Source organism: Callospermophilus lateralis, chromosome 8 (assembly GCF_048772815.1).
Source record: "Callospermophilus lateralis isolate mCalLat2 chromosome 8, mCalLat2.hap1, whole genome shotgun sequence".
Lineage (NCBI taxonomy): Eukaryota > Metazoa > Chordata > Mammalia > Rodentia > Sciuridae > Callospermophilus > Callospermophilus lateralis.
The window spans coordinates 68,739,545-68,766,314 of record NC_135312.1 but is presented as its reverse complement, the minus strand read 5'-3'; the positions used below and the strand labels follow the sequence as shown (position 1 = coordinate 68,766,314).

The 26,770-nt window shown below is 36.8% G+C and overlaps 1 protein-coding gene across 1 annotated transcript in view; it reads left to right on the top strand.

Moving 5' to 3' along the window:
- Positions 1-26,770, top strand: part of LOC143642052 (broad substrate specificity ATP-binding cassette transporter ABCG2-like) — a 97,682-nt gene that overhangs the window by 37,721 nt on the left and 33,191 nt on the right. Inside the window, exons 3-6 of the mRNA XM_077110150.1 lie at positions 13,494-13,684; positions 18,113-18,172; positions 18,907-19,021; positions 19,570-19,722. Coding sequence (XP_076966265.1) covers positions 13,494-13,684; positions 18,113-18,172; positions 18,907-19,021; positions 19,570-19,722 — 519 coding nt within the window. The remainder of the gene's footprint in view (positions 1-13,493; positions 13,685-18,112; positions 18,173-18,906; positions 19,022-19,569; positions 19,723-26,770) is intronic.

Genomic DNA, 26,770 nt, shown 5'->3' with positions numbered 1-26,770 from the left:
GGTGAAATCATTTGCCTAGGTTGTTTCCCAGAGATAGCCTATTTTTGTTGAAGTCAATGACTTCAACTGGACCTGCACAGGTGTTCAATGTTGAGATTTTTACATCAGAGGGCCAGAAATTCCATACTTACACCTGCTAACACCAATATTTTCTGAACAAGCATCCTGAGAAGAGCCATGATTGCACAAGTGCAGACCACTGCTTACTTCACCTCCAGTCACCTTTCCTCATGCCTTCAATCACCCTGCACCTTTATCCCAGACTATAGTCTTTAGTCTCAAGAGGGTCTCTCCTTGTGCTGAGTCAATTTATGAATATACTTTTTCTCTTTTACAAAACTTGTCCTTGCCATGACTGGCATACTACTTCGTGTGCAAAATGGACTTTATTTGGTAGCAATTTGATGAGACAGCCGAAAATAACATCCAGAAGAATATTTACTATGGCTTGTCAGCCCCTTGCTGCTAAAGAGACCTTTGGACAAGTTAAAAAGTGTCCAAGTCACTTGTCCTATAGACCATTCTTGGGACTTTCCCTGGTTCAGCACTGGGGACCTTCAATACATAGTTTCATTTTGCTCTCCTGGTTGAAGATATCCTGGCCTGTGAGTCCCTTTGGTTCAAGTGATCAGATTTGTATTTCTCTTTCCCTCTCATTTGGCTTTTCTTGTGAGGGGGTTGGATATGGACAGACAAGATTTGACATTTGAAAGGAAGCTCTGGATTGACCTTCATCGGGTGAATGTGGTTCCCCCTCAGAGGGAATTAAAGATTCTCTGTCTACAGATGTTCCCTTTGGTTTCTCTCTCATTTGGTCTGGTTCTGGTTAGAGATGGCCCACATTTGATGGCAGAAACCTGGTGATAACCTGGTTTGGCCTTCATTGTAAGTGTCCTCAGGTCTGGTTCTAACTGCAGTGTAAGTAATGAAAGAATATAATTTTGACATGTTTTGATACAGTTCTGAAACAATGGGAAATAATAATTACATCTCCACATGTTGCCCATGTGTTGGCACTTTCCAATTGGGTCACTTGTAGCTATGAATCTATGAAAAGGAAAAAAAATTATTTGATACTTAATTCTGCCTTATCTTCACCCTTCAAATAAGGATAGTATTAGCCTCAAAATAGGTCATGGAGACAGCATTTGGAAGATTTTAACTTAAACCTGTGAAGACAAACTGTCCTCTTAATTCCAAGGAATAGTTTTAGCAGGCATTCTTGGGGTCACTCTGCTCTTTTGCAGGGGTTTCTCCTTCACTTTTTAACACAACTGACTCACAGTAACATCTTGTGGCCTTTTCTGGTGAATTTGCTTTTGTATTCTACATGCCTAATTTAATATTTTGTTTATTTGAGCATGCCTAATTTAAAATATTTTTGAGAATACCTTTAAAATGAATCCTAAACTGCAATTATAGAGTCACTTTGTACATGTTAGCTTTCTATTTTTCTTCTGCTGATTTTTTTCTTTTTCTAAGGATAACTGTTCATCAAGGCCACTTGCAGGCTTATTTCACAGTCGTACATGAATGCAAACAGCTAAGAGTTAACTTGTATATTGATTTACAAATGAGAAAAATGAAAAAGAAGATGGAGGAAGAGGAAATAAATGAAGAGAAGAGTCAAGAGGAAAAGGGGGAGGAGGAGGAGGAGGAAGAGGAGGAGGAGGAAGAAGAAGAAAGGTCACAGTCTTTTTAAAAAATCAGGTTGCTATAAGATCTCCTGTACCTAAAAAATTTGGTCCATAGACTTCATAAGACTGCAAAGGAATATCTTAAAATTTATGTGAATGAAATAAGGTTACCTTGGCTTCTTCTATTTTGTCACAAATATAATTTGGATTGATCTGTCCTTTAATAAACTGGTAAATTCATATTGCATTATCACTCCTGTGCATCATGTGTATCAAGAACATCAAGTTAACTTATAAGGGTTTTCTTTGACAAAGAAAAAACTTAAAATGCTTGTCTGATGTCTCAGTAATGCAGGTATAACTGTCAAAGATAGACTCGGTAAATAGAAATGAGATAAATTTTTATAAATGTATTTCTCATGCAGCTTGAAGTCCTAAAGTTCTCTTATTCTGAATATGATAAACTATCTGGGTAATTTCTAAATAAGAAATTTAGGGGATAGAAGATGACTGTTGCCTGTCTTTCAAAAACCTGGATATAATCACTAAGGATGCCCATATGTCCGAGTGTTGTAGCACCCACTGTGATTTGCTTCAAGAATCAGAAGTTGAACACCAGCCAGGTTTTCATTGTACCTACTCCCTTTGCAGCAACAAACGGACATCATTGACTTACCTGGGCCAATGAGACAACGTTCAAACTATATTACTAAGCAATCTTAATATCACCCTGAATTCAGGATAGACTCACATCCAGCCACTGTGTTTCCCACTATTGCTAAAGAACCCATTCATGATCATATCCACTTATTAAACAAGTTTATTCCTGCCATCCTGAGCTAATAGAGCTGCCTTTGGAGAGTCCAAAACTTGAGATTTCCACATACAGGTGCAGTTTTTCGAACCAAGGTTTGGTAGCTTGCTATAACAATGACCAAAATACCTGATAAGAATACTTAGAGGAGTAAAAGTTTATATTGGGCTTACAGTTTCAGATATTCAGCTCATAGTTAGCTAACTCTCTTTCTTAGAGTTCTATGTGAGGCAGAAAGGAAAGACATGGTGGAGGAAAGTTGGCGAGCTCTTGGAATACAAGGGCCCAGTGGAAGAGGAGGAGAGGAGAGAAGAGGAGAGAAGGAGATAAAAGAATATGATTTTGATAAGTCTTGTCACAATCCTTCATTACTCCTGAAACAGGAAAGGAGGACAGCCAAGGACAAGATACAAGTGCCAAGGACAATTACATAATGAACTACTTTTTCTGGCCATGTCCCACCTGCCTACTATTGTCACCCAACAGTCTATTCAAATTATTATTCCTTCAAAACGATTAATCTACTAACAATATTACTGCTCTCATGATCTAATGACTTCACTCTGAACACTCCTGGATTAACACATGAGCTTTTCCTGGGACACTAAGGATCCAAACCACAAAAGACAGCACAGAGATGATTATAGGGTGGTATAAGAATTTCTGGAAGCAGAAGTTCTTTCACCTAGTTCCTTAACACACAAGGCAGGAGCTTGTGACTCTAAGAAGGCCACTACACTGAGGTGTGGAATAACTGGCCCATAAATATTTATTTGTTTATTTATTTATTTATTTATTTATTTATTTATTTATTAAAGTACTTGCTGTTTAATGGGAAAAGAGAGATTTACACTTAGTTTCTTGCATTTTTCCTGAGAATTTCCAAATATAAGCCCACTAAATAGGCTACTCCTGGCATATTACTAAACAATTACTAGGTATTATCCATGTACATAAAGAAAATGTGTTGTTACTTACTGCACTATAAATCCAGGGCAAGTTTTCTTTCCTTTAAAAAATAATTGGACATGGGCTTTGATCTTTTAAAATAGTTAGACACTAGCTGAAAAATATGGGCAATGCTGCTCCTAGTTTAATAAATGAATGTCCTAGGACAAATTAGAAAAAGTCCTTCCTCAAGTCACCTTTAACACCATCAGCCAAAAAATGGCCATGTGTGGATGAAGGGCGCCATCCCAGTACAGGAACTTGCAAAACTTGCAGGTGGTCAGTGCTACTGATGAGATAGTGGAAAGCAATTTCAGTTAGTTGAATTTTAACACTTTGTACAACTTTGAAAATATCACTTCTCGCCTTTGGGATTCAGTCTCCTCATCTGAAAAAGATTGCACAAGATGATCTCTTGAAATGATGTTGTGAGCAATTTTAAGCTGGCTTTTTTTTAATTAATTTTTATTGTTGGTTGTTCAAAACATTACATAGTTCATAATATATCATATTTCACACTTTGATTCAAGTGGGATATGAACTCCCATTTTTACCCCGTATACAGATTGCAGAATCACATCAGTTGCACAACCATTGATTTACATATTGCCATTCTGGTGTCTGTTGTATTCTGCTTCCTTTCCTATCCTCTACTATCCCCCCTCCCCCCTCCCCTCCCCTCTTGTCTCTCTACCCCCTCTACTGTAATTCATTTCTCCCCCTTGTATTATTTTTCCCTTTCCCCTCACTTCCTCTTTTATGTAATTTTGTATACCCCTGAGGGTCTCCTTCCATTTACATGCAATTTCCCTTCTCTCTCCCTTTCCCTCCCACCTCTCATCCCTGTTTAATGTTAATCTTCTTCTCATGCTCTTCGTCCCTACTCTGTTCTTAGTTACTCTCCTTATATCAAAGAAGACATTTGGCATTTGTTTTTAAGGGATTGGCTAGCTTCACTTAGCATAATCTTCTCTAATGCCATCCATTCATTTCCCTCCAAATTCTATGATTTTGTCATTTTTTAATGCAGAGTAATACTCCATTGTGTATAAATGCCACATTTTTTTTTTTTATCCATTCGTCTATTGAAGGGCATCTAGGTTGGTTCCACAGTCTTGCTATTGTGAATTGTGCTGCTATGAACATGGATGTAGCAGTGTCCCTATAGTGTGCTCTTTTTAGGTCTTTAGGGAATAGACCGAGTAGGGGAATAGCTGGATCAAATGGTGGTTCCATTCCGAGCTTTCCAAGAAATCTCCATACTGCTTTCCAAATTGGCCGCACCAATTTGCAGTCCCACCAGCAATGTACAAGAGTACCCTTTTCCCCACATCCTCGCCAGCACTTGTTGTTGTTTGACTTCCTAATGGCTGCCAATCTTACTGGAGTGAGATGGTACCGTAGGGTGGTTTTGATTTGCATTTCTCTGGCTGCTAGAGATGGTGAGCATTTTTTCATGTACTTGTTGATTGATTGTATGTCCTCCTCTGAGATATGTCTGTTCAGGTCCTTGGCCCATTTGTTGATTGGGTTATTTGTTATCTTGTTGTCTAATTTTTTTAGTTCTTTGTATATTCTGGATATTAGGGCTCTGTCTGAAGTGTGAGGAGTAAAGATTTGTTCTCAGGATGTAGGCTCCCTATTTACCTCTCTTATTGTTTCTTTTGCTGAGAAAAAAACTTTTTAGTTTGAGTAAGTCCCATTTGTTGATTCTAGTTATTAACACTTGTGCTATGGGTGTCCTATTGAGGAATTTGGAGCCCGACCCCACAGTATGTAGATCATAGCCAACTTTTTCTTCTATCAGACGCTCTGATTTGATATCAAGTTCCTTGATCCACTTTGAGTTAACTTTTGTGCATGGTGAGAGAAAGGGATTCAGTTTCATTTTGTTGCATATGGATTTCTAGTTTTCCCAATACCATTTGTTGAAGATGCTATCCTTCCTCCATTGCATGCTTTTAGCCCCTTTATCAAATATAAGATAGTTGTAGTTTTGTGGATTGTTTTCTGTGTCCTCTATTCTGTACCATTGGTCCACCTGCCTGTTTTGGTACCAGTACCATGCTGTTTTTGTTACTATTGCTCTGTAGTATAGTTTGAAGTCTGGTATAGCTATACCGCCTGATTCACACTTCCTGCTTAGCATTGTTTTTGCTATTCTGGGTCTTTTATTTTTCCATATGAATTTCATGATTGCTTTCTCTATTTCTACAAGAAATGCCATTTTATGAATTAAATGAAAAATAAAGTGAAAACTTTTTGATACTCTTGTTTGGCCCTGTTTTTTGAGTGAAGGTGTGATTCTAAGAATTGTGTCTCTTTATATGTTCATTTTATCAATGGATCTTACCTTTAAAAACAATGATTTTCTCATTATAAAAATTGTATATTTGCATTAGGTCAACTGTAAAAAAATTACACTAGAATTGTATTTTCAACCAACTATTTTTTACACAGAGAATTTTGGTATATGTTTGGATTTATTTATTTACCTCTTTACATGTGTCTAGGGGATACATTCAGGCTGCAAGCCCTGTATCATTGAGCTTCATCCCCAGCATTCTAATTCCTTTTATTTATATAATCCCAACATACTATATAAACCTATCATTCTGTTTTTTTATTTATACTTTATATCAATATCATATTTTCTTTCTCTTTTTTATAGATACTTTCTTTGAACTACTTTCAGAAAATGTTGATACCACAATATTCATTAAGATCTGATCATCCACAATGTATCATAATTTTGGTTTAAAATGAAATCTGAATAAAATATATTTCTTTTTTTAAATTTGTTTTAATTAGTTACACATGACAGTACATGATCTTGACATATCATACATTTGAATCAGATGGAATATAATTTCTCATTTTTCTGAGTGTACAGGCTGCAGAATCACATTGGTCATGCAGTCACGTTTATACCCACAACAATAGTAATATCTATTTTATTCTGCTGTCCTTCCATTCCCCCCTTACCCTCCCCTCCCCTGCCATCACTTCTCTCTAACCAATCTAATGTGTCCCACTTCTTTTTTATTTCCCCTCACATCGTCATACCTGTATTCTGTATGACAAAGGGAGTCTCCTTCCCTCTTCCATGTAATTCCCATTCTCTCTCTCTTTCCCTCCCACCTCTCTTCCCTATCTAGAGGTAATTTTCTTCTCATGCTCTTCCTCCCTACTCCATTTTGAGTCACCTCGCTTATATCAGAGAAGACATTCAGCATTTTTTGGGGGGGATTGGCTAACTTCACTTAGCATAATCTGCTCTAATGCCATTCCTTTCCCTGCAAATGCCATAATCTTATTATTTTTTTAGTGCTGAGTAATATTCCATTGTTTATGAATGCCACATTTTTTTTTGTATCCATTCATCCTTTGAAGGGCATCTAGGTTGGCTCCACAGTCTAGCTATTGTGAATTGTGCTGCTATAAACATTGATGTGGCTGTGTCCCTGTAGTGTGCCATTTTTAGGTCTTTTGAGTATAGTCCGAGAAGAGGAATAGCTGGGTCTAATGGTGGTTCCATTCGTTTTCCAAGGAATCTCCATACTGCTTTCCAAATTGGGTGCACCAATTTGCAGTCCCACCAGCAATGCATGAGTGTACCTTTTTCCCCACATCCTACCCAGTACTTGTTGTTGTTTGCTATTCTTATTGGAATGAGATGATATCTTAGAGTAATTTTAATTTGCATTTCTCTGATTGCTAGTGATGATGAGCATTTTTTCGTGTATTTGTTGATTGATTGTATATCCTCTTCTGAGAAGTGTCTGTTCAGGTCCTTGGCCCATTTTTGATTGGGCTATTTGTTTTTTGTTGTTTAACTTTTTGAGTTCTTTGTGTATCCTTTATCTGATGTGTGAGAAGTATGTTCTGTTCCCAGAATGTAGGCTCCCTTTTCACTTCACATATTATTTCTCTTGCTGAGAAAAAACTTTTTAGTTTGAATTCATCCCATTTGTTGATTTTTGGTTTTAATTCTTGTGCTATAGGCATCTTATTCAGGAACTTGGGGCCTAAACCCACAGATGGAGATTAGGGCCTACTTTTTCTTCTATTAGACACAGAGTCTCTGGTTTGATTCCTAGATCCTTGATCCATTTTGAGTTAACTTTTGCGCATGGTGAGGAGAACTCTAATGAATAGACAGGGGTAATTTACGGAAGAATGTATAAATTCAAACTCCTTATCTGTATTTAGAAAATTACCCTACATATAAATAGTAAAAGTTACAAGGTTGAAAGTGGGATAGAAAGAGGAAGAAAAAAGAAGAAAAGAGGAAAAAAAATAACAAGGAAAGAAAGAAAGAGAGGGAGAAAGAAAAGAAAAAAATAAAGGGGTGGGGTGAGGTGGGGCCTATGCAATTCCTGTATATTATATTATTCTGGTGATTCAGTTCTTAAAGTCCAATTTCATGCAAAGTTCTTGGATTCACATATGTGAGGACCAGAGGGGGAAGGGTAGAGGAGATTGGATGAGAAGAGCGAGAAAAGAAGAAAAAAAAAGTCTCAGAACTCTGTTTTCTTTTCTTCCAGTAGGTGGAGTTGTCTATTCCTGGCTTGAATCTCTGCATTCAGGGTGGTAGAGGTAGCCAGGGTGAGAGGGCTTGAGCTTCTACCTGGAGCCTCCCTACTCTTAGTCTCTGAGTTGGAAACCAGGTGCCTATACAGTTGCTGTTCCGCGTTAATAGCTATGCCCCCAAAAGCTTATGGGAAAAATTTTGAGTTATCACAACTGGGGGTGGGGGCGTTGGAAACTGGGTACCTGATCAGCTGCAGAACTGCGCTGGTAGCCATGCCCACCGATAGATGGTGAGTAAGGTTTTCCAAGATGGATTCAGTCTGTTACTCACATTGGGTTTTTGGTGAGGTGGGGGGTGCTGGGGAGACCTTGTGCTTTGTCCAGAGCTTGGTCCACGCAAAGACTCTGTTCTGCGCCATCTTCCATTTGCGCTGAGCGAGCGCCGTGCAATGGCCGAGGCTTCCATCTCATAAAATGTATTTGTATATGAGCCTTCCCAGTGTCTTTATTATTATTGACAGAATAAATGCTAAAATAATAACATATACTTGATGCTCTTTAAGTTTACAATACAGTATCTTCAATATTCTAAAAATTAATGTACTGTCCATTTTCTTTTCTTCTATTCATGCCTTAGTATTCCTGAATGTGACAAAATATTAACAATAATTTTCAGAGTCAACAACATAATACCTGTGTGGTTTTCTTTGTAAGCTGCAGATAGAAGGATTTCTCCATACAGGTACTACTTTCTGAGGGTAGAGGCCGGGGTAAATGCTGGAATGGCAGTGCTCACTCACAGAGTCTGGCCACCAGCCCTTCTCCTGAACAACACTGTCTTCTGGGGTTTTCACAGTCTCAAACTCTTGCAGAGAAGTAATTATTTCATCAGTGTGAAGATATTGAAATCTGCTACAAGAATACTTTCATTCTAATCCTCCACCCCCTTAGATTCATTTCCTGATGTACTTGGCCCTGGGGCAACCATCTAATTTGTCCCAAACTCATTGACCAGAAATTGCCTATTGCCCTTGGGATGGGTGAAGTGTGAGAGGAAAAGCCTAGATATCAGAGTCTCCAGTGCTCAGGGCCAAGGATAGCCGCAGAGCCACAAGAGGTGTCCATCAGCCCAGGAAGTCCCCACTGATACCAGACATAAATTGCTTCTGTTCATTTAGAAAAAGCACCAGATGCTGGGTTTTTTTGTTTTTTTTTTTTTTTGTCCCTTTGTGGTCAGAGAAAGTGTTCTCTGTGACATGACTCCGCAGGAAGGTGGTGGTCCTGGACATTGGGTGCCCTGAGCACAGGAGGTTATCAAAGTCTTTCAGGCTGCACCATGCCTTTTGCCTTCTTGTCCCCACCCTGTTCTGGGCTAGCCTGACTCCAGAGTCTGGGAAGCTCTTGGTATTCTGGCCCTGCAGCCTGAGCCTTACATAGAGAAGTCCCATTCAGGCTCTCTCCTAGTGGTCCAGCTGGTGCCCATAGCCCTCAGCTGTGCTGCTAGCACCTTCTCAGGCAGCTACCTGTGGTGAGTGCTCCACCTCAGGGCATCTGGCGCCATGGGGTTGTCTCCATCCTGGGAAGGACTCTGTGGAGGCTGTAGGCAGTGTCCTGGCTCCCTGCAGACCTTGTCCCTAGAGAGCTAAAGGGAAGGGGAGGCATTCAGTCCTCCACTGAGGAGGGAGGGGCAGGAAGAAAGAGGTAGGGAAAAGGAACCAGGTGACCTGCGGAAAGTGTATCAGGATTGTCACACCAGCACAGAAGCTTGGTGGCCTTGTGGAAGCTGTTGTTACAGGGCCTGTCTGGAAGTTCATGCTGACTCCTTTCAACTTCCGTATCTGTGCTTTATATCCCAAATTTTATGCTCTGCCTCGGAGCACATGCGTCCTGAGACTGGAGCCCTTGGTCACTTGGACTACTATTAAGTGGGCAAGTTTGTGTAACAGGAAAGGTGGGTAGTTATTGGGTGCATATTTTGTTAGAAAAGAGCACACTGCTGAAATGAGATGACTGACTTTGTACCCTTGGCAGTTTAATTTGAGAGTAGGAAATAAAAACTGTCCATTCAGAATGTTTTCTCAGAAAACTATCTTGGTGTGCAACTGATTCCAGGTCTAGTGGGTGTCCTGCACAGGCCAATTAAGATGGAACTCTTGCCTGAACCTAAATATGTAAAGATAATGAAAGTTAATATTGATGGATGGAAACTTACTGAACATGAGAATTACTGCTGGTGGAGCAAATATTTGTTTGCATTAATATTTTAAAAGGATTGGACAAATAATTATTTTTCTTATTCCCAGGACATTGTTTGCTCACAAGTTTGGGTAGTTTTCTAGAGTTTTTGAGCTCTTTTGTAGAGTTTTTCTGTGAGTATTTTGGTTTTGATAGTTAAATTTAAAAATTAACCAACTATTTACAACACTTATTAAAATAATATTGAAAACATTCAAGTAGTCCACAAAACTCAGACCCAAAACTAGATTACAAATCAGCTTTTAAAAAGTCCATGTATAAGAAGAGAGCATATTATATATTCATGTATTATATATGAATTGTAAATATACATATTAATATATGATGTATATTAATATACTATGTAATATATACTAACATAATGTATTAATTATATATTAATATATAATATATTATGTATTATATATGTATAATATGTAATAATATAAATTGTATATATATTATATATATATATGAATTGTAAATGCTCACTCCAGTTTCAGAAAATAATACTGATTCATAATAACAAATGTTTATTGGGCTTATTTGTTCCAGGGCCCTGGGCATTATTCAGGAGTTCTCTTATGGAACACATTATTTTTCTTAAGTTGTATTAAAATACACACAGGAGCCTGCAAAGCCATTTCTGCATTTATTATCATTAGGCATCCATGAAGCATTTGAAGTGAGCATAAGAAAAATGAAATAAAATTCCAACTAGAGTGGATCATTGCCAGAGAGAGCGCGTTGGAATGGACACAGATGAACTGAAAGCCCTTTGCACTTAAAAAAAAATTGTATCCTGGAGGCCATAGTAGAAAGAAAATGATCAATAATTTCCTTTCCAGCTGGTTCTTCACAGAAGCTTTGCCTGGCTTTTTTTTTTTTAATTTTAAACTTTTTGTTTTATTTCCTATGTTTTTGGTGTATTTTAGTTGTATATAACAACAGGAATTGTTGATACATTTTCATGCTTCTATGTTCATTCTTCTGTATTTTCATTCTATGTTCATTCTTCTCTAAATGAATAACCTGTTTGCCAAGCACCATTTTTCAACAGACTGTCCTTTCTCCCATGTGTGTTTTTGGTGCCTTTGTCAAAGATGATCAGACGAGTATTCCTAAATGATTTTGTCTATGAGTCTCCTATTCATACCATTGGTCCATGTGTCTATTTTCATGGCCGTTATTTTTGAGGAATATGTTTTTTGTGTGTGTCACATGAGGATGCAGAAGAGATTGAGGAATGGCAATGGAGAGCACCCTCAGTGCTGCCCATATGCATGCAGTAGTGCATGGTCTAAGTGTACTTCCTAAGGAAGATTGTTTTAGCTGTAACAAGACACACTTGGTCACCAAGACCCTGTAGTCTCATATGCTACTGTTGATGGCTGGAGCTTAATTGGGGATAAACCTACATTTTATAGAGGCATAGGTCACCCTCATGTTCTTTAAATAACATGTAAATATATTGTCCTTTGTTTTAAAAATATATGTATATGTTTTTCAATGGACACACACTAATTTAACATAGGTAAGTGTTTGGTGCATCATTTCCTTATACATCTACAATGTGCAATGATCAGAGGAGGGTAATTGTTTATCTGTCACCTCAGACATTGTGCTGACACTTTTTGATATGAGTTTGGTAGCAGTTGAAGACATTACCAAGGAGGAAGGTTTACACAGTGTTAAGAATGAATCATATACTGTGGGGTAGGTAGTTAGGATTGAAATGTTTTAATGAAAATTAAACAGCCCAAATGGCCTCCTTACCTGTATCTATAGGTTCTATAGACCTATGAGAACCTCATATGTTCTTTAAAATAATCAATGCTGAGTTCACATCAGAATGTGAACCAAAAGTTGATATTCTAGTTGATTTGGTCCTCATAACTTTTTTCCTTTTCAATAATGTATTGTATAATTTCATTCTCATACCATATATCTCTGCTACTTAAAGTACACTTCTGTGGTTATCAATATATATTGACATTAATATTAATATATATTCAAAGCTATTCATGCATCATGATCCCACAAAATCCATACTGATGAGTAATCATTCTCCCTATTCACTAGGAAGCTGAGAAGAGTGAATACCTCATTTAAGTCATTCATTTAGTTGATTTACATAGAGAAAATATTCAGTGTCATCTTATTTAAAGTCAGTAGGGTAGCAGTTGTTTAAGAGAGGAATGGGTGATAAATACAGAGAAAAGTTGCTATCCAACCTTCTGTTCCCATCCTGGTGTCTATGAATAAGTTTGTTTTCAGAAGAAGAAAATCAACTCTGTACTTGGCTGGAGACCCTGCTGAACCAATATTCCTATATTGATCGCTACCTTAATATCTTTTGTTTGTGACTGGAAAGGCCTTGTTGCTATTTAGAGCATGGTCTTGCTGGAATTTAGTTCTTAGGTCCAGCTAGCATTAGGAAATCCACTTCAATTTATCCAGAGGGTGAAATTGAAGTTTCTTTAAAAAAAAAAAAATTTAATTGTTTTAAATCCACAACAACAGTGGAATACATACAATCCTTATTACACATATAGAACACAATTTTTCATATCTCTGTATAAAGTATGTTCACATCAATTTATGTCATTATATATTTACTTTTCTAGAAGGTAACAAGTCTGTGATCTTTGCCTGAAGCCACTGGAGGTGAGTTTTATAAAGTTGTACAAAGCACCATTGAGAGGTGCCAAGTTTACCTACCCTCTCACAGAAGGTCTAAATGGGATGTCAGTAGGGTGGGGTCAGCTTGATGCAGAGACAAAGGGTAAGGACTTCTCATCTGGCAGTGTTGCCCCCCTCACTCCCACAGACACCCCTCCCCCAAGACTTGTTACCTACTTCTCTTATTTAAATTCACAGGAGTTTCTCAGTAGAATCTCTCTTAAATTTACATGAGTTCTTCTCTAGTTTCAAAGGGGTATATTGTCAACCATTATTATGTATTGTACTCTTTTTATTCTCCCGATTGGCCATTGGTTGGGAGAGGCAGGACTCTGGGGTGTTTTGGAAGAAGTTCATAAAGAACATTTAGAAATCCTCTGTTTGGTTGTCCCTTTTTAGGACCCCTTAATTTGGAAATATGACATCTAATTGGAGTGCAGGTGTTTTAATTTGTATCCACCTTTCATTCTAGGTTTTCAAGTTGTTCTTATCACAGTAATGTGGGCTGTTCTTTGGAAAGGAACCTACTCATTGCAGCACAGTTTAAAAAAAGATTGGTTTAAATGTGTTCATGTTTTGTTATCTCGTGTTTAAAAATTTCATTTACCTGGACTGTCAACTTACTATTGCTTTTTCCTCTACAGAAAAACAGAACTTTCCAAATGTCTTCCAACAATGACCCAATTTTAAACTCTGATGTCCTCCCTGGGACAACCTCCAGGGACCAGAAAGGGCCTGTGCTAAGTTTTCACAACATCTGTTATCATGTAAAAGAGAAGAGAGGCTTTCTATTTAATCGAAAAACAACTGAGAAAAAGAAACTATCAGATATCAAGTAGGTGCATAAAGCTTCAAAATTATCACTTTATTGACTTACAATGAACTTCAGGTTTTAGCTATTATCAATAAACTGCTATGAATATTTGTGTTCAAATCTCTAATTAGACATATTGAGCATTTTTCTTTTTTTGCTAAATTAGGACTGAAATGATTGGATCACTTGTTAAGTGTATGTTTAACTTTGAATGGAACTGAACTAAAATCCATTCATTAAAGTGATTGTATCATGTACATCAGTCTTTGAGAAAATGAACAATTAATGTGCAATTTAGTTTCCCTTATGTATGCCACATGGCGGAAATAGGCCTGGCGGTGTCATTCATTTCTTTCTTTCTTTCTTCCTTCCTTCCTCCCTCCCTCTCTCCCCCCCCCTCTTTCTTTTCTTCTTTCTTTTTCATACCAGCATTGAACCTATGGCACTTAACCGCTATGCCACATCTTCTATCAGCCCTTTATTATGATTTATTTAGAGACAGTTCTCCCTGTCTTGCTTAGGGCCTTACTAAGTTGCTGAGGCTAACCTTGAACTCATGATCCTCCTGTTACACCCTCCTGGACTGATGGGATTACAGGCATGTGCCACCCCAGTGGCTACTTTATTGCTTTTTGGTTGTGGGTATATAATTGATCTTTCCAAACTCTAAAACAGAATGTTTTTCAATTTCACTACTTGAACATGTTTTCTGAAACAGACAAGTTTTAGTTTTGGGTACCTTTGCAGTATATGTCCTTTTTATGTTCTAGAAGTAAAGAGATTGAAATGATAGTATATTGTGAAAGTACTTTTCTTTTCAAATAGACCTGTTTTAAATGAATGGTCTATTTATAGTTGTTCACAGTCTATAACAATTTACTCATTACTCACTCTAATAAAAACAGGTAGAACATATTTAAAAATAAGATCCCTACAATTTAATTGAAGTTACCTAATTTTCAAAATACCCAATAATTGTGATTTTATTTTTATTCTTTTCATCCAGCAACAAAATCAGAATTCAAAGTTTGGTGTTAAAGTGGGATCTAGAGTGGAAGGGAGATGAGTGTTTCTTTAGAACCTATCACTAAGAGGTACCTCCATGAGTTCACAGATTCTGGGCATTAGGAGTGTCAGTGTTTTTCTGATATTTTGTGAGTCTCTCTTTTTCCTTTTGATGGTGTCACAATGTAATTTGGCTTTGCTCAGATACTATGACCTATGAGTTCTGTTTGTGTAATAAGGGAAATAATCATTCCTAGAAAAAACAAGCACCTTCTCCTGGTTCTCCAAGGCTGGAGAGTGGTTATAAAAGAATCTTTTGACTGAGTGTGGCTGAAGATCTATAAAGAATTTGTTGTTTGTTGTATTTCCTTGATATTTTTCAAGCAACTCTCTACTTTTCCGTTAATGCTAGCCAACTCCCACTAGAAATCAAAAAAGTGACAAGAGGCATAGAAATGTTGAGGCACAGGCAGAAGAGAAATAGCAAAGAACTGAGGGCTACTGGGCTGAGGCCAGAGCTTCTGTGTGGATTGGAATTCTGTCCATGCATCAAAACCTGCTTCCTTGCCTACTTCTTCTCTCTCTTCTGTTGGTTAAGAAATCCTGACTAGGAGAATAAGGAAAGGAATGATGAATGGAAGGCTTTGATTTTTTGCTACATGATTATATAGATTTGACTTATGAAAAGCTAACAAGTCTTTTGTGAAATACACAATAATTAAGAAATTGTTGTCCTTACATATTTTGTGATGAAAGAGGTAGAAAGTACCATGCTTTGAATATGTGCAGGTTGAAAATATATATATATATATATATATATATATATATATATATATATATATATATATATATAATATGCATAAATTGCATAGGGGTTCATTTACCTCACTTATCCTTTCCAGCTAATCGACTAGGGATTCAATTCAATCTCCACTAAAGTGGAGATTCACTTATTCAAAAAAATATGGGTTTCTAGTAGGTGTCTGATGTTGTACAAGATGCTGGTGACAGAGATAAATCCTCTTTAGTCTGATGGATGAATCAGAAAACTAGAGCATTTTCCCTCATTCTTGTGGTGATTGACAGAAGTATTCAAAGACAGACAAAAGCTCCTCACCCTGAATTGAGGGTCAGGTGTGCGGAGATTGAATTTGTAATAAGTGTGTGTATTAGGGGGGAGGTTGACCATGCCCCAAGAATGACATTTAGATCCTTTGCCCATAAAGAGAACAAGACCAAAGGTTGTACCATTATCTACTAAAGTGCAATAGAACCAACAGAAATCCTTCAGGTGATTTTCTTCTTTTGTACTCACTACTCGGGATTCAGTGTGCGGTGGGTAATAGGGAAAGGAAGGAGGGAGAAGTGGTTACAGTAAGACACAGGCTGGTCGTGAAGATTGTACAGTATGAAAAAAGAGGGCCTCTGCAGACACATGCTATAAAGTGGAAAATTAAGGGGGAATGGCTTGTGAGGGGTCAGAGAATGGTGGAGGGAGGGTGGGGAAACCAGGAAATAGAGGACCATAGTTGATGGACATAACTGTCTTGATGGAATGAAAGTAGCTCTAGACTCTACTTAAACCAATGAGCAGGACTCTGTCAAATCACAGTGTTTGTAAAAATAGAAAATAAGTCACCAGCTATAGGGCTAGAATGTGAACTCCAGGGCGCTAGGAATTTGTTTTCCCATTTGGTTATCTACTTTATTTGTTCTCATTTGTGTCCCATCTCCTAGAAGAGTATGTTGTACACACATAGTAGACACGTCATAATTGTATTGCCTGATGAATTGTGGAACAGTCACTGCTCCACATAGGAACGGTTGGATTTGCAATTCTACAGTACTGCTGTTTTCTGTCACACTGGGGTTTAGTGTCAGAGAAAGCCAAATAGCAGGATCTGTGAAATTCTTTGCCTTAACATTCACATTTTGTTCCTGGTTGAATCATTCAGAATGGCTTGGTCATTCCTTGAGGAAAGTATGTTAAAACTTGGGAAGTTTTTCAAGTAATGAAGACTTAGGGAATAAGGTTTTCCTGGTCATTTTAGAAGCATTTGCTAGGTAGATATTAATAAGGGAGATATATTAAGAACTGTAGAGAAATGAGCTTTGAGAATTTACCCAGACATTTTGCATTTGGGGGATGGCTAATGATTGAACTCAAGACTTCATGAATGCTAAACACCCATACTAGCACTGACCTATACCCCCAGACCTACCCAGTCATTTGTGTGACTTTACACTGGGGGAGGAAGGATATCAAATGAATTAAGAGTTTTCTGAGTCACAGCTGGCTCTTGCTTTACCACACTCTCATTATACTAGTCCAGTGATTTAGAGTTTCTTCAGTCAATGAACAAAGTGAAAGGTACATTTCACTCTAGCCACTAGAAACCCTAGTTTCATTGTGATAGATCAGGTGCTACAGGGCAAGAAAGGTGAGATCATTCTGGATGTAAGAGCTGTGGGGCAGTTATGTGGGGACTTTCATATTTTATAACAGCTGTACACTCATAGGGTATCAGTATGTGAGGACACATAGCTGTTGGCTTTGATCCTACACTTGGAATAGATACTGATTCCACAGTAGAACACATGTTGATGAGCCTAGCAATTCTAAAGAGAGACTGGCATAGACACCACAGTTCTGAATGTATGAAGCCAGACTGCTGTGTGCACTCCTGTGCCCCTGCAGTAGCCCTGCCCTTAGTTCTCTTCCTCCATTTCATTCTTCTTAATAGTTTCACCTCTTATATTTAGGACAGCATTGAGCCTATTTGACTTCTTGGGCCATAGCACAGTCAATAGTGCCATAATTACCCCTTCTACACTATCTGATTTTTCACTGCCCTCAGCCATATACTTGATTTGATTGAATCATAGTTGCATCCATTTTCTGAGAGAAAATGGTTTCTTATATTTTGGAGTGCTTTATTCCACTCTTGAATTTCTACTGAAGACACATTAATTTTTGTTCTGATGAGATTCTAAAAGTGAGAACACTGCTGCTTATAAGTCTCCAAATCAGTGGTTCATTCATTGTGTCTGACTTGACTGAGAAGCAGGTGAGGGGATTTGAAGAGGCTAATCATCAAACATTATTCAGAAGTTGTTTTAAGAGGGGTAAGAGTAATACAGATAATTGACAAGAATTTACTATTCATTTTGTGATCTGTGAACACAAATGGAAATATGTCATTTCCCAAACAGCATTAATGGTTTCAAGATATTTTGGGAATGTGAGGGATTTTTCTTAATTCCTGACTATTGGATGATATCCTATGTATGCTAGACTTCTATTAAGAATGACTTATTTTCTTTAAGTTTCAGTGCTTGTTATCTGTCTGGAATTTCATCAACTAACATATTCAATGCAGCCCCTAAAACTATAGAACACTTTAAAAACTGAAATACTAAATCAGTATATTTTTGTGTTTACAGTGGGATCATGAAACCTGGCCTTAATGCTATCATGGGACCCTCAGGTGGAGGCAAAACTTTGTGAGTACAATAGAAAGTAGAATTCAAAGCCCTTTTGGTGCTGTTTCAATGTTCTTTGAAAAATCACAGACATTTGATGGGCATTCCTGGTCTGGTCCTAAGTATCACTTGCTTTTAGACTAGCTTGTGGTTTTAATCATAGGACCAGAAAGTTTTATTAAAATTCAGTATGAGTAACACAACATGATAAGGTGATAAGTCATAGCAGCTGACCATGTTATCAGCAAATGAGGAAGGAAGATAAGGGAATACTATTAAAATGGAGAGAAGGAGCTGAAGTTCTCAATGAGCACATGCATCTGAGATAAAAGGTCCTACTACCTGGGTTGGGATCATCAAGGTAAGGGTCATTGGGACTCTGTACTGGATAAGCCAATGATCTCTTGCTTTAATGTGTTTGGGATTTTGTATAGTACATGATGAAAAGAAAGGTAAAAATTTCTGTGTGTGTGTGTGTGTGTGTGTGTGTGTATGTGTGTGAGAGAGAGAGGTAGAGAGAGTGTGTGTGTATGTGTGTGTACAGACCCTATGTTAAACCATATAAATTTTTGATTCCAACAACTATGTTGGAATTTTTTGATTCCAACGGCTTCCAACAACTATGTCAAAACAGGAAAAAAATGAGAGGATCAACAAGGTCATTTTTAACATGAACAAAATTTGGATACTGAGTATGTGAGAGTTGTAGCCTTTGTAGGAAGGAAAAATCTCACAATATATGTGTCCTTTTATAGGTTGTTAGATATCTTAGCTGCAAGGAAAGACCCAAGTGGTTTATCTGGAGATGTCTGGGTACATGGAGTACCTGAGGATTCCAATTTCCCACATAATACAGGTTATGTGGTACAGGTAAGTATTAGTGATTTTGCCTTTTAGGTTTACCCTGTTCCTGTAAGGCAAGAGCCTTGGCTTATAGTTTAGTGTGCTTCCAATTGAACATGCTCAGAACCAACTTTATTTACACCACATTTATAAAAATTGAGGGAGGAGTCAAAAGGAGAGATAGAAAGAACCTGGAATATTAACTTTTAGGCAGTGGTATCAATTCTAGCTCTCCTATCATTTCCAAAAGGATCTATTGTTGTCCTTTTTGCCCTTCATTCACCTCTCTTCTTCTCCTAAAGGATGACTTTAGCAATTCCTCATTGAAAGGTTTGTAAGTGTCTAGAAGGCATAATTTTGTGTGCTCCACCTGGGTATGCAAATAGGGAGTGAAAATGCTTTCCTTGGGCTCTGAAGCTGTGTGTGTAGAGTTACTGAAATCCTTAAAGTAGAATGTTCACAGTAGCTAGAACTTTCCTTTGGGTTTGTTATTTTCATATATTAAATTTCATACACTGAATTGATAGTCTTAGAAAAGACGAACTGTTTCTCAAGGAAATCGCATTTGCCTTCAGGATGATGTTGTGACGGACACCCTGTCAGTGAGAGAAAATATATGGTTCTCAGCGGCTCTTCGGCTTCCAACAACTATGTCAAAACAGGAAAAAAATGAGAGGATCAACAAGGTCATTAAAGAATTAGATCTGGAGGAAGTGGCAGATTCCAAGGTAATGTAAGAAACCTGATAGAATCATAACCAGGAAGGAGGGGCTCCCACGTGGGCAATGTGACCTTAATCAGAAGTTTCCCAAAGTTTGTGTCGTCAAAATTGGTGGTTTTCTTTAGTGATGAGAAAAGTGATTATTTACATACTAAGAAGAGGGAAATTATGTGAAGAAACAATCTTAACTCTGTCTTGTCCTGGAGATGGAGTAGGTCTATGTGGAGAGAGCCTCTCACCCAGCCTTTTCCATGATCCTCCCACCCCCATTGTTCAAGACACAGATCATTTGATTCTTTGCATTGAGTTTTATTCTTGTTTTTCTTTTTTCCTCTTTTAGCTGCCTTTCTCCATTTCCTTCTCCAGGGAACATTGTTACATTATTTTGTCTTGTTTTGTTTTGAGGTTTACATGTGGATGTGATAAATCAAAAGAATCCAAGGATTCCTTTTTTAAAATTGGTTCTTTTTAGTTATACATAACCCTGGGATTCATTTTGACATAATTATAAAAGCATGGAATATAATTTGTTCCAGCTTATTCCTGTACTTCGCCTTTTCCTTTCCTCCTCTACTGATCTTCTGTTTACTGACAGTTTTTTTTTTTTTTTTAAACTTAGTGCCTTGTGTATGTATAGGATGGTAAGATCCACTTTGGTATATTTATAAACGTACATAGGAAAGTTTGGTCAGATTCATTCCGCCCTCTTTTCTTATTTCATTCCTATTACCTTCCCTTCATTTCCCTTTATTTACTCCACTCAACTGTTTTTTTAAATTTTTTAAAAATCTCTCTCCCCTTAGCTTGAATTAGCTTCCACATATCAGAGAAAACATTCAAACTTTGCCTTTTTTTGGTATTGGCTTATTTCACTTAGTATGATAGTCTGCAGTTCCCTCCATTACTGGCAAATGCCACAGTGTAATTCTTCTTTATTGCTGAGCAATACTCCTTTGTGTATATATAGCACATTTTCTTTGTCTGTTGAAGAGTACTTAGTTTGCTTATCTAGCTTGGCTGTTGTGAATTTTGCTACTATAAACACTGCTGTGCATCATTGTAGTATGCTGATTTAAATTTTCCTGGTTATATACCAAACAGTGGGATAGCTGGTTTATATGGTGGTTTCACTTTAGGCTTTTGAGGAATCTTCATACTCCATAGTGTTTGCACAAATTTGCAGTCTCATCCCACCAACAATGTATGAGCATACCTTTCCCCCCACATTCTCACCAACAATTATTGTTATTTGTATTCTTGAAAGTCACCTTTCTGACTAGAGTGAGATGAAATCTCCATGTAGTTTTAATATATATTTCCCTAAGTGCTACTGATATTGAACATTTTTTCATGTACTTGTTTTCTATTTGTCTTTCTTCATTTGAGAAGTGTCTGTTTAATTCTTTTGCCCATTTTCTGGTTGGTTCATTTTTTAAAATTGGTGTTATAGTTTTTGAGTTAACTTGTATTTTTGGAAATTCATGCCCTTTGTGAGGAGCAGGTAGGAAATATTTCTCCCATTCTGAAGATTTCTCTTCACTCTTGGTTCTTTTCTTTACTGTGCCAACATTTTTGAGTTTGATGCCATCCCACTCATTGGTGTTTTTATTTATATTTCTTGTGTTTTAGGAATCTTGTTAAGAAAGTGGTTTTCTGTGCCATCATGTTGGAGTGTTGGGCCAATATTGTCTTCTAGCAGATGCAGTGTTTCTAATTTCTAGGTCTTTGATCCATTTTAAGTTGAGCTTTGTTCAGTCTGAGAGATAGAACCTAAATGTCATTATACTCCATATGGATTTCCAGTCATCCCAGCACTATTTGTTGGAGAAGCTGTCTTTTTTTTCAACATGATTTTGGCATCTTTTTCCAGTATGAGGTAATTGTATTTATGGGACTTTGTCTCTGTGTATTCTATTCCATTCCATTAGACTTCATATCTGTATTGGTACCAGTACCATGCTGTTTTTCTTTCTATAGCTCTGTAGTATAATTTGAGGTTCAATATTGTGATGCCTCCTGCTTTTCACTAGCAGTGAATCTGTACATTGCTTTTGGTAGAATGGCCATTTTGACAATATTAATTCTGTCTATCCAAGAACAAGAGATGTCTTTTCGTCTTCTGAAGTCTCCTTCAATTATTTTTTAGTGTTCCATTATTTTCATTGTAGGTGATGTTTCACTTCCTTTGATAGATTTATTATAAGGGTTTTTTAGGCTATTGTGAGTAAGATAGTCTTTCTAATTTCTTGTAGTGAGATTTCATTTTTCATCTTAAATTTTGTTTTTTTTTTATCTCTTTCTTTTAGTTAGTTTGGCTAAGAGTTTATCTATTTTGTTTACCTTTCAAAAAACTCACTTTTTTTCATTGATCTTTGGATCTTTTTTTCATTCTCAATTTCATTGTTTTCTGTTCTGATGTTGATTATTTCCTATCTTTCATTGATTTTGGTGTTGGTTTGTTCTTGTTTCTTAGGGCCTTGAGATGTAATTTTAGATTACTTACTTGTTTCACTACCTCAATGTTACAAACTTTCCTCTTAGAGCTGTCTTCATACTGTCCCAGAGATTTTGATATGTTCTATCACTATTCTCATTTATTTTTAATTTTTTTTATTTCTCCCCTTATTTCTTCTGCTATCCATTCACCTTCAGAAGAGTATTATTTAATCTGCTGGTGTTAGAGTGATTTCTGTTTTTTTATATTTAATTTAAATTTTCATTTACTTTTTAATTTTTTATTATTATTTTTTTAATTTATATATGACAGTGGAATACCTTACAATTCATATTATACATATAGAGCACAATTTTTTATATCTCTGGTTGTATACAAAGTGTATTCACACCAATTCATGTCTTTATACATGTACTTTGGATAATAATGTTCATCACATTCCACCATCATTTCTAACCCCAAGCCCCCTCCCTTTCCCTCACACCCCTCCATTTCTTTCCTACCCCTCTGCCCTATCTAGAGTTCGTCTATTCCTCCCATGCTCTTCTCCCTACCCCACAGTGAATAAGCCTCATTATATCAGAAAAAAACATTCAGCTTTTAGTTTTTTGGGATTGGCTAACTTCACTTAGCAAAATTATATCCTCCAACTCCATTCATTTACCTGAAAATGCCATGATGTTATTCTCTTTTATTGGTGAGTAATATTCCATTGTGTATAAATGCCACATTTTTTTTTATCCATTCATCTACAGAAGGGCATCTAGATTGGTTCCACAGTTTAGCTATTGTGAATTATGCTGCTCTAAACATTGATGTGGCTGTGTCCCTGTAGTATGCTGTTTTTAAGTCCTTTAGGTATAGACCGAGGATAGAGATAGCTGGGTCAGTTGGTGGTTTCATTCCCAATTATCCAAGGAATCTCCGTATTGCTTTCCATATTGGCTGCACCAATTTGCAGTCCCACCAGCAATATATGAGTGTACCTTTTTCTCTACATCCTCACCAACACTTATTATTGTTTGTCTTCATAATAGCTGCCATATTAACTCGAGTGAGATGAAATATTAGAGTAGTTTGAATTTGCACTTCTCAAATTGCCAACGATGATGAACGTTTTTTCATATATTTGTTGATTGGATTGATTGTATATCCTCTTCTGAGTAGTGTCTGTTCAGGTCCTTGGCCCATTTGTTGATGGGGTTATTTGGGGTTTTTTTTGTGCTTAGTTTTTTGAGTTCTTTATATACCCTAGAGATTAGTGCTCTATCTGATGTGTGAGGGATAAATATTTGCTCCCAGGATATAGGTTGTCTGTTCACCTCACAGATTGTTTCTTTTTCTGAGAAGAAACTTTTTAGTTTGATTCCATTTAATTTATTGATTCTTGGTTTTAATTCTTGCACTATAGGAGTCTTATTAAGGAAGTTGGGGCCTAATCCCACATGATGGAGATTAGGACCTACTTTTTCTTCTATTAGGAGCAGAGTCTCTGGTTTAATTCCTAGGTCCTTGATCCACTGTGAGTTAAGTTTTTTGCATGGTGAGAGATAGGGGTTTAATTTCATTTTGTTGCATATGGATTTCCAGTTTTCCCAGCACCATTTGTTGAAGAGGCTATCTTTTCTCCAATGCATGTTTTGAGTGCCTTTGTCTAATATAAGATAATTGTAATTTTGTGGGTTAGTCTCTGTGTCCTCCATTTAGTACCATTGGTCTACCGGTCTGTTTTGGTGCCAATACCATGCTGTTTTTGTTACTATGCTCTGTAGTATAGTTTAAGGCCTGGTATAGTGATGCCACTGGCTTCACTGTTCCTGCCAGGATTGCTTTAGCTATTCTGGGTCTCTTATTTTTCCAGATGAATTTCATGACTGCCTTTTCTATTTATATGAGGAATGCCATTGAGATTTTAATTGGAATTGCATTAAATCTGTACAGTGCTTTTTTGTTTTTTATCTTATTGTTGATTTCCAATCTCATTCCTGTATTTTATGATAAAATTCAAGATATTATCTCTGTTTTCCTATATTTGCAGTTTTTTGTTTTGTGACTGAAAATATGGTTTGTTTCAGAAAATGTTCCATGTGCTATTGAGAGGAAAGTGAATTTAGGCATTGATGAATGAAGTATTCTATAAATGTCTCTTAGGTCTATGAATTAATTTAACTTATTTTTATGTAGAATCTTTACTTAGTTTTTATTTGGTTAATCTATCCAGTGTTGAGGGAGAAAATTTAAAGTCACCCAGTATCAATGTATTGTGGTCCATTTTATTCTTAATATTGATAAGGTTTTGTTTTATGTACATAGATGATCTGTTGGTTGAGGCATTAATCTTTGCCATCATTATCTTGTTGCTATATGATTTCCTTTAGCAGTATGAAGTGCCTTTCTTTCTCTCTTCTGATTAATTTTGGCTTGAAATGTACTTTATCTAATATGACAGTAGTTACACTTGATTGTTCATGAGTCCTACTTTAATGGTATATCTTTTCCCCTCCTTTCACCTTGAGTCTAAGGATATCTTTGCCTGTGAGGTAAGTCTTTTGCAGACAACATACAGTTGGATGTTGTTCTTTATTCTGGTCTTCTATCCTATGTCTTTTATTTGATGATTTTAGACTATTTACATTCAATATTGTTATTTAGAGATGGTTTATATTTCTAAACATTTGAATTATTTCTAATGTTTAAAGAAGACTTGATTCCTCTTTGATTGACTATTCTTCTTGAGCACTTCATTCCTATGGTGCTTTTCATTTTCATTCGTCATTTCTTCTTCATGAAAACTTTCATTGTGTATGTCTTGTAGTGCATGCTTATTAGTTATGAATTAATTTGGATTTCTTTTTTATGAAATTTTTTTTAATTTTCAATTTTGAAGCCTAATTATGCTGGATGTAGAAATTCTTGGTTGACATCCATTTTCTTTCAGAAGTTGATACATTATTCCAAGTACTTCTAGCTTTTAGGGTCTAGCTTGAGAAATCAATTGAAATCTGTTTTGGTTTAGTTTTTTTTCACATCTTTATACATGTATTTTGTATAATGATCACTGTCTCCTTCCACCACCCTTGTTATTCCCCTTCTCTCTCCCTTTCCCTCCTACACCTATTCCCTGTATAGAAGTCATCTTCCTCCCATGCTCTCCCTCCCTACCCCACTTTGAGTCACCCTCCTTATATCAGAAAAAAACATTTGACATATTTTTTTGGGGGGTTGGCTAACTTCACTCAGTATAATCTTTTCTAATGCCATCATTTCCCTGAAAATGCCATGATCTTATTCTTTTTTAGTGCTGAGTAATATTCCATTGTGTGTAAATGCCACATTTTTTAATCCATTCATCCACTGAAAGACACCTAGATTGGCTCCACAGTTTAGCTATTGTGAATTGTGCTGCTATAAACATTGATGTGGCTTGTCCCTGTAGTATGCTGTTTTTAGGTCCTTTGGGTATAGTTCGAAAAGAGCAATAACTGGGTCAAATGGTGGTTCCATTCCCAGCTTTCTAAGGAATCTACATACTGCTTTCCAAATTGACTGCACTAATTTGCAATCCCACCAGCAATGTATGAGTGTATCTTTTCCACTGCATCATCGCCATCACTTGTTGTTGTTTGTCTTCATAATGACTGCCATTCTTACTGACGTGAGATGGTATTTTACAGTAGTTTTGATTTGCATTTCTCTGATTGCTAGAGATGGTGAGCTTTTTTCCTATATTTGTTGATTGATTGTATATTGTCTTCTGAGAAGAGTCTGTTCAGGTACCTGGCCCATTTATTGATTGGATTATTGTTATTTTATTTTATTTTTTTTTGGTGCATATCTTGTTGAACTCTTTATATACCCTAGAGATTAGAGCTCTATTTGATGTGTGAGGCATAAAAATTTGTTCCCAGGATGTAGGCTCCCTGTTCACCTCACAGATTATTTCTTTTGCTGAGAAGAAAACTTCTTAGTTTGAATCCATCCCATTTATTGATTCTTGGTTTTAATTCTTGTGCTATAGGCATCTTCTTAAGGAAGTTGGGGCCTAGGCCCACGTGATAAAGATTAGGGCCTACTTTTTTTTCTATTACACACAGAATCTCTGGCTTAATTCCTAGATCCTTGATCCATTTTGAGTTAAGTTTTGTGCATGGTGAGAGATAGGGATTCAATCTTGTTTTGTTGCATATGCATTTCTAGTTTCCCAGCACCATTTGTTAAAGATGCTATCCTTTCTCCAATGCGTGCTTTTGGCATCTTTGTCCAATATAAGATAGTTGTAATTTTGTGGGTTAGTCTCTGTGTCCTCTATTCTGTACCATTGGTCTACCAGCCTGTTTTGGTGCCAGTACCATGCTGTTTTTGTTACTATTGTCTGCAGTATAGTTTAAGGTCTGGTATAGCGATACCACCTGTTTCACTCTTTCTGCTTAGAATTGCTTTATCTATTCTGGGTCTCTTATTTTCCAGATGAATTTCATGATTGTTTTTCTATTTCTATGAGGAATGTTATCAGGATTTTGATTGGAATTGCATTGAACCTTTATAATGCTTTTGGTAGTACGTTCATTTTAATAATATTAATTCTGCCTATCCATGAGCA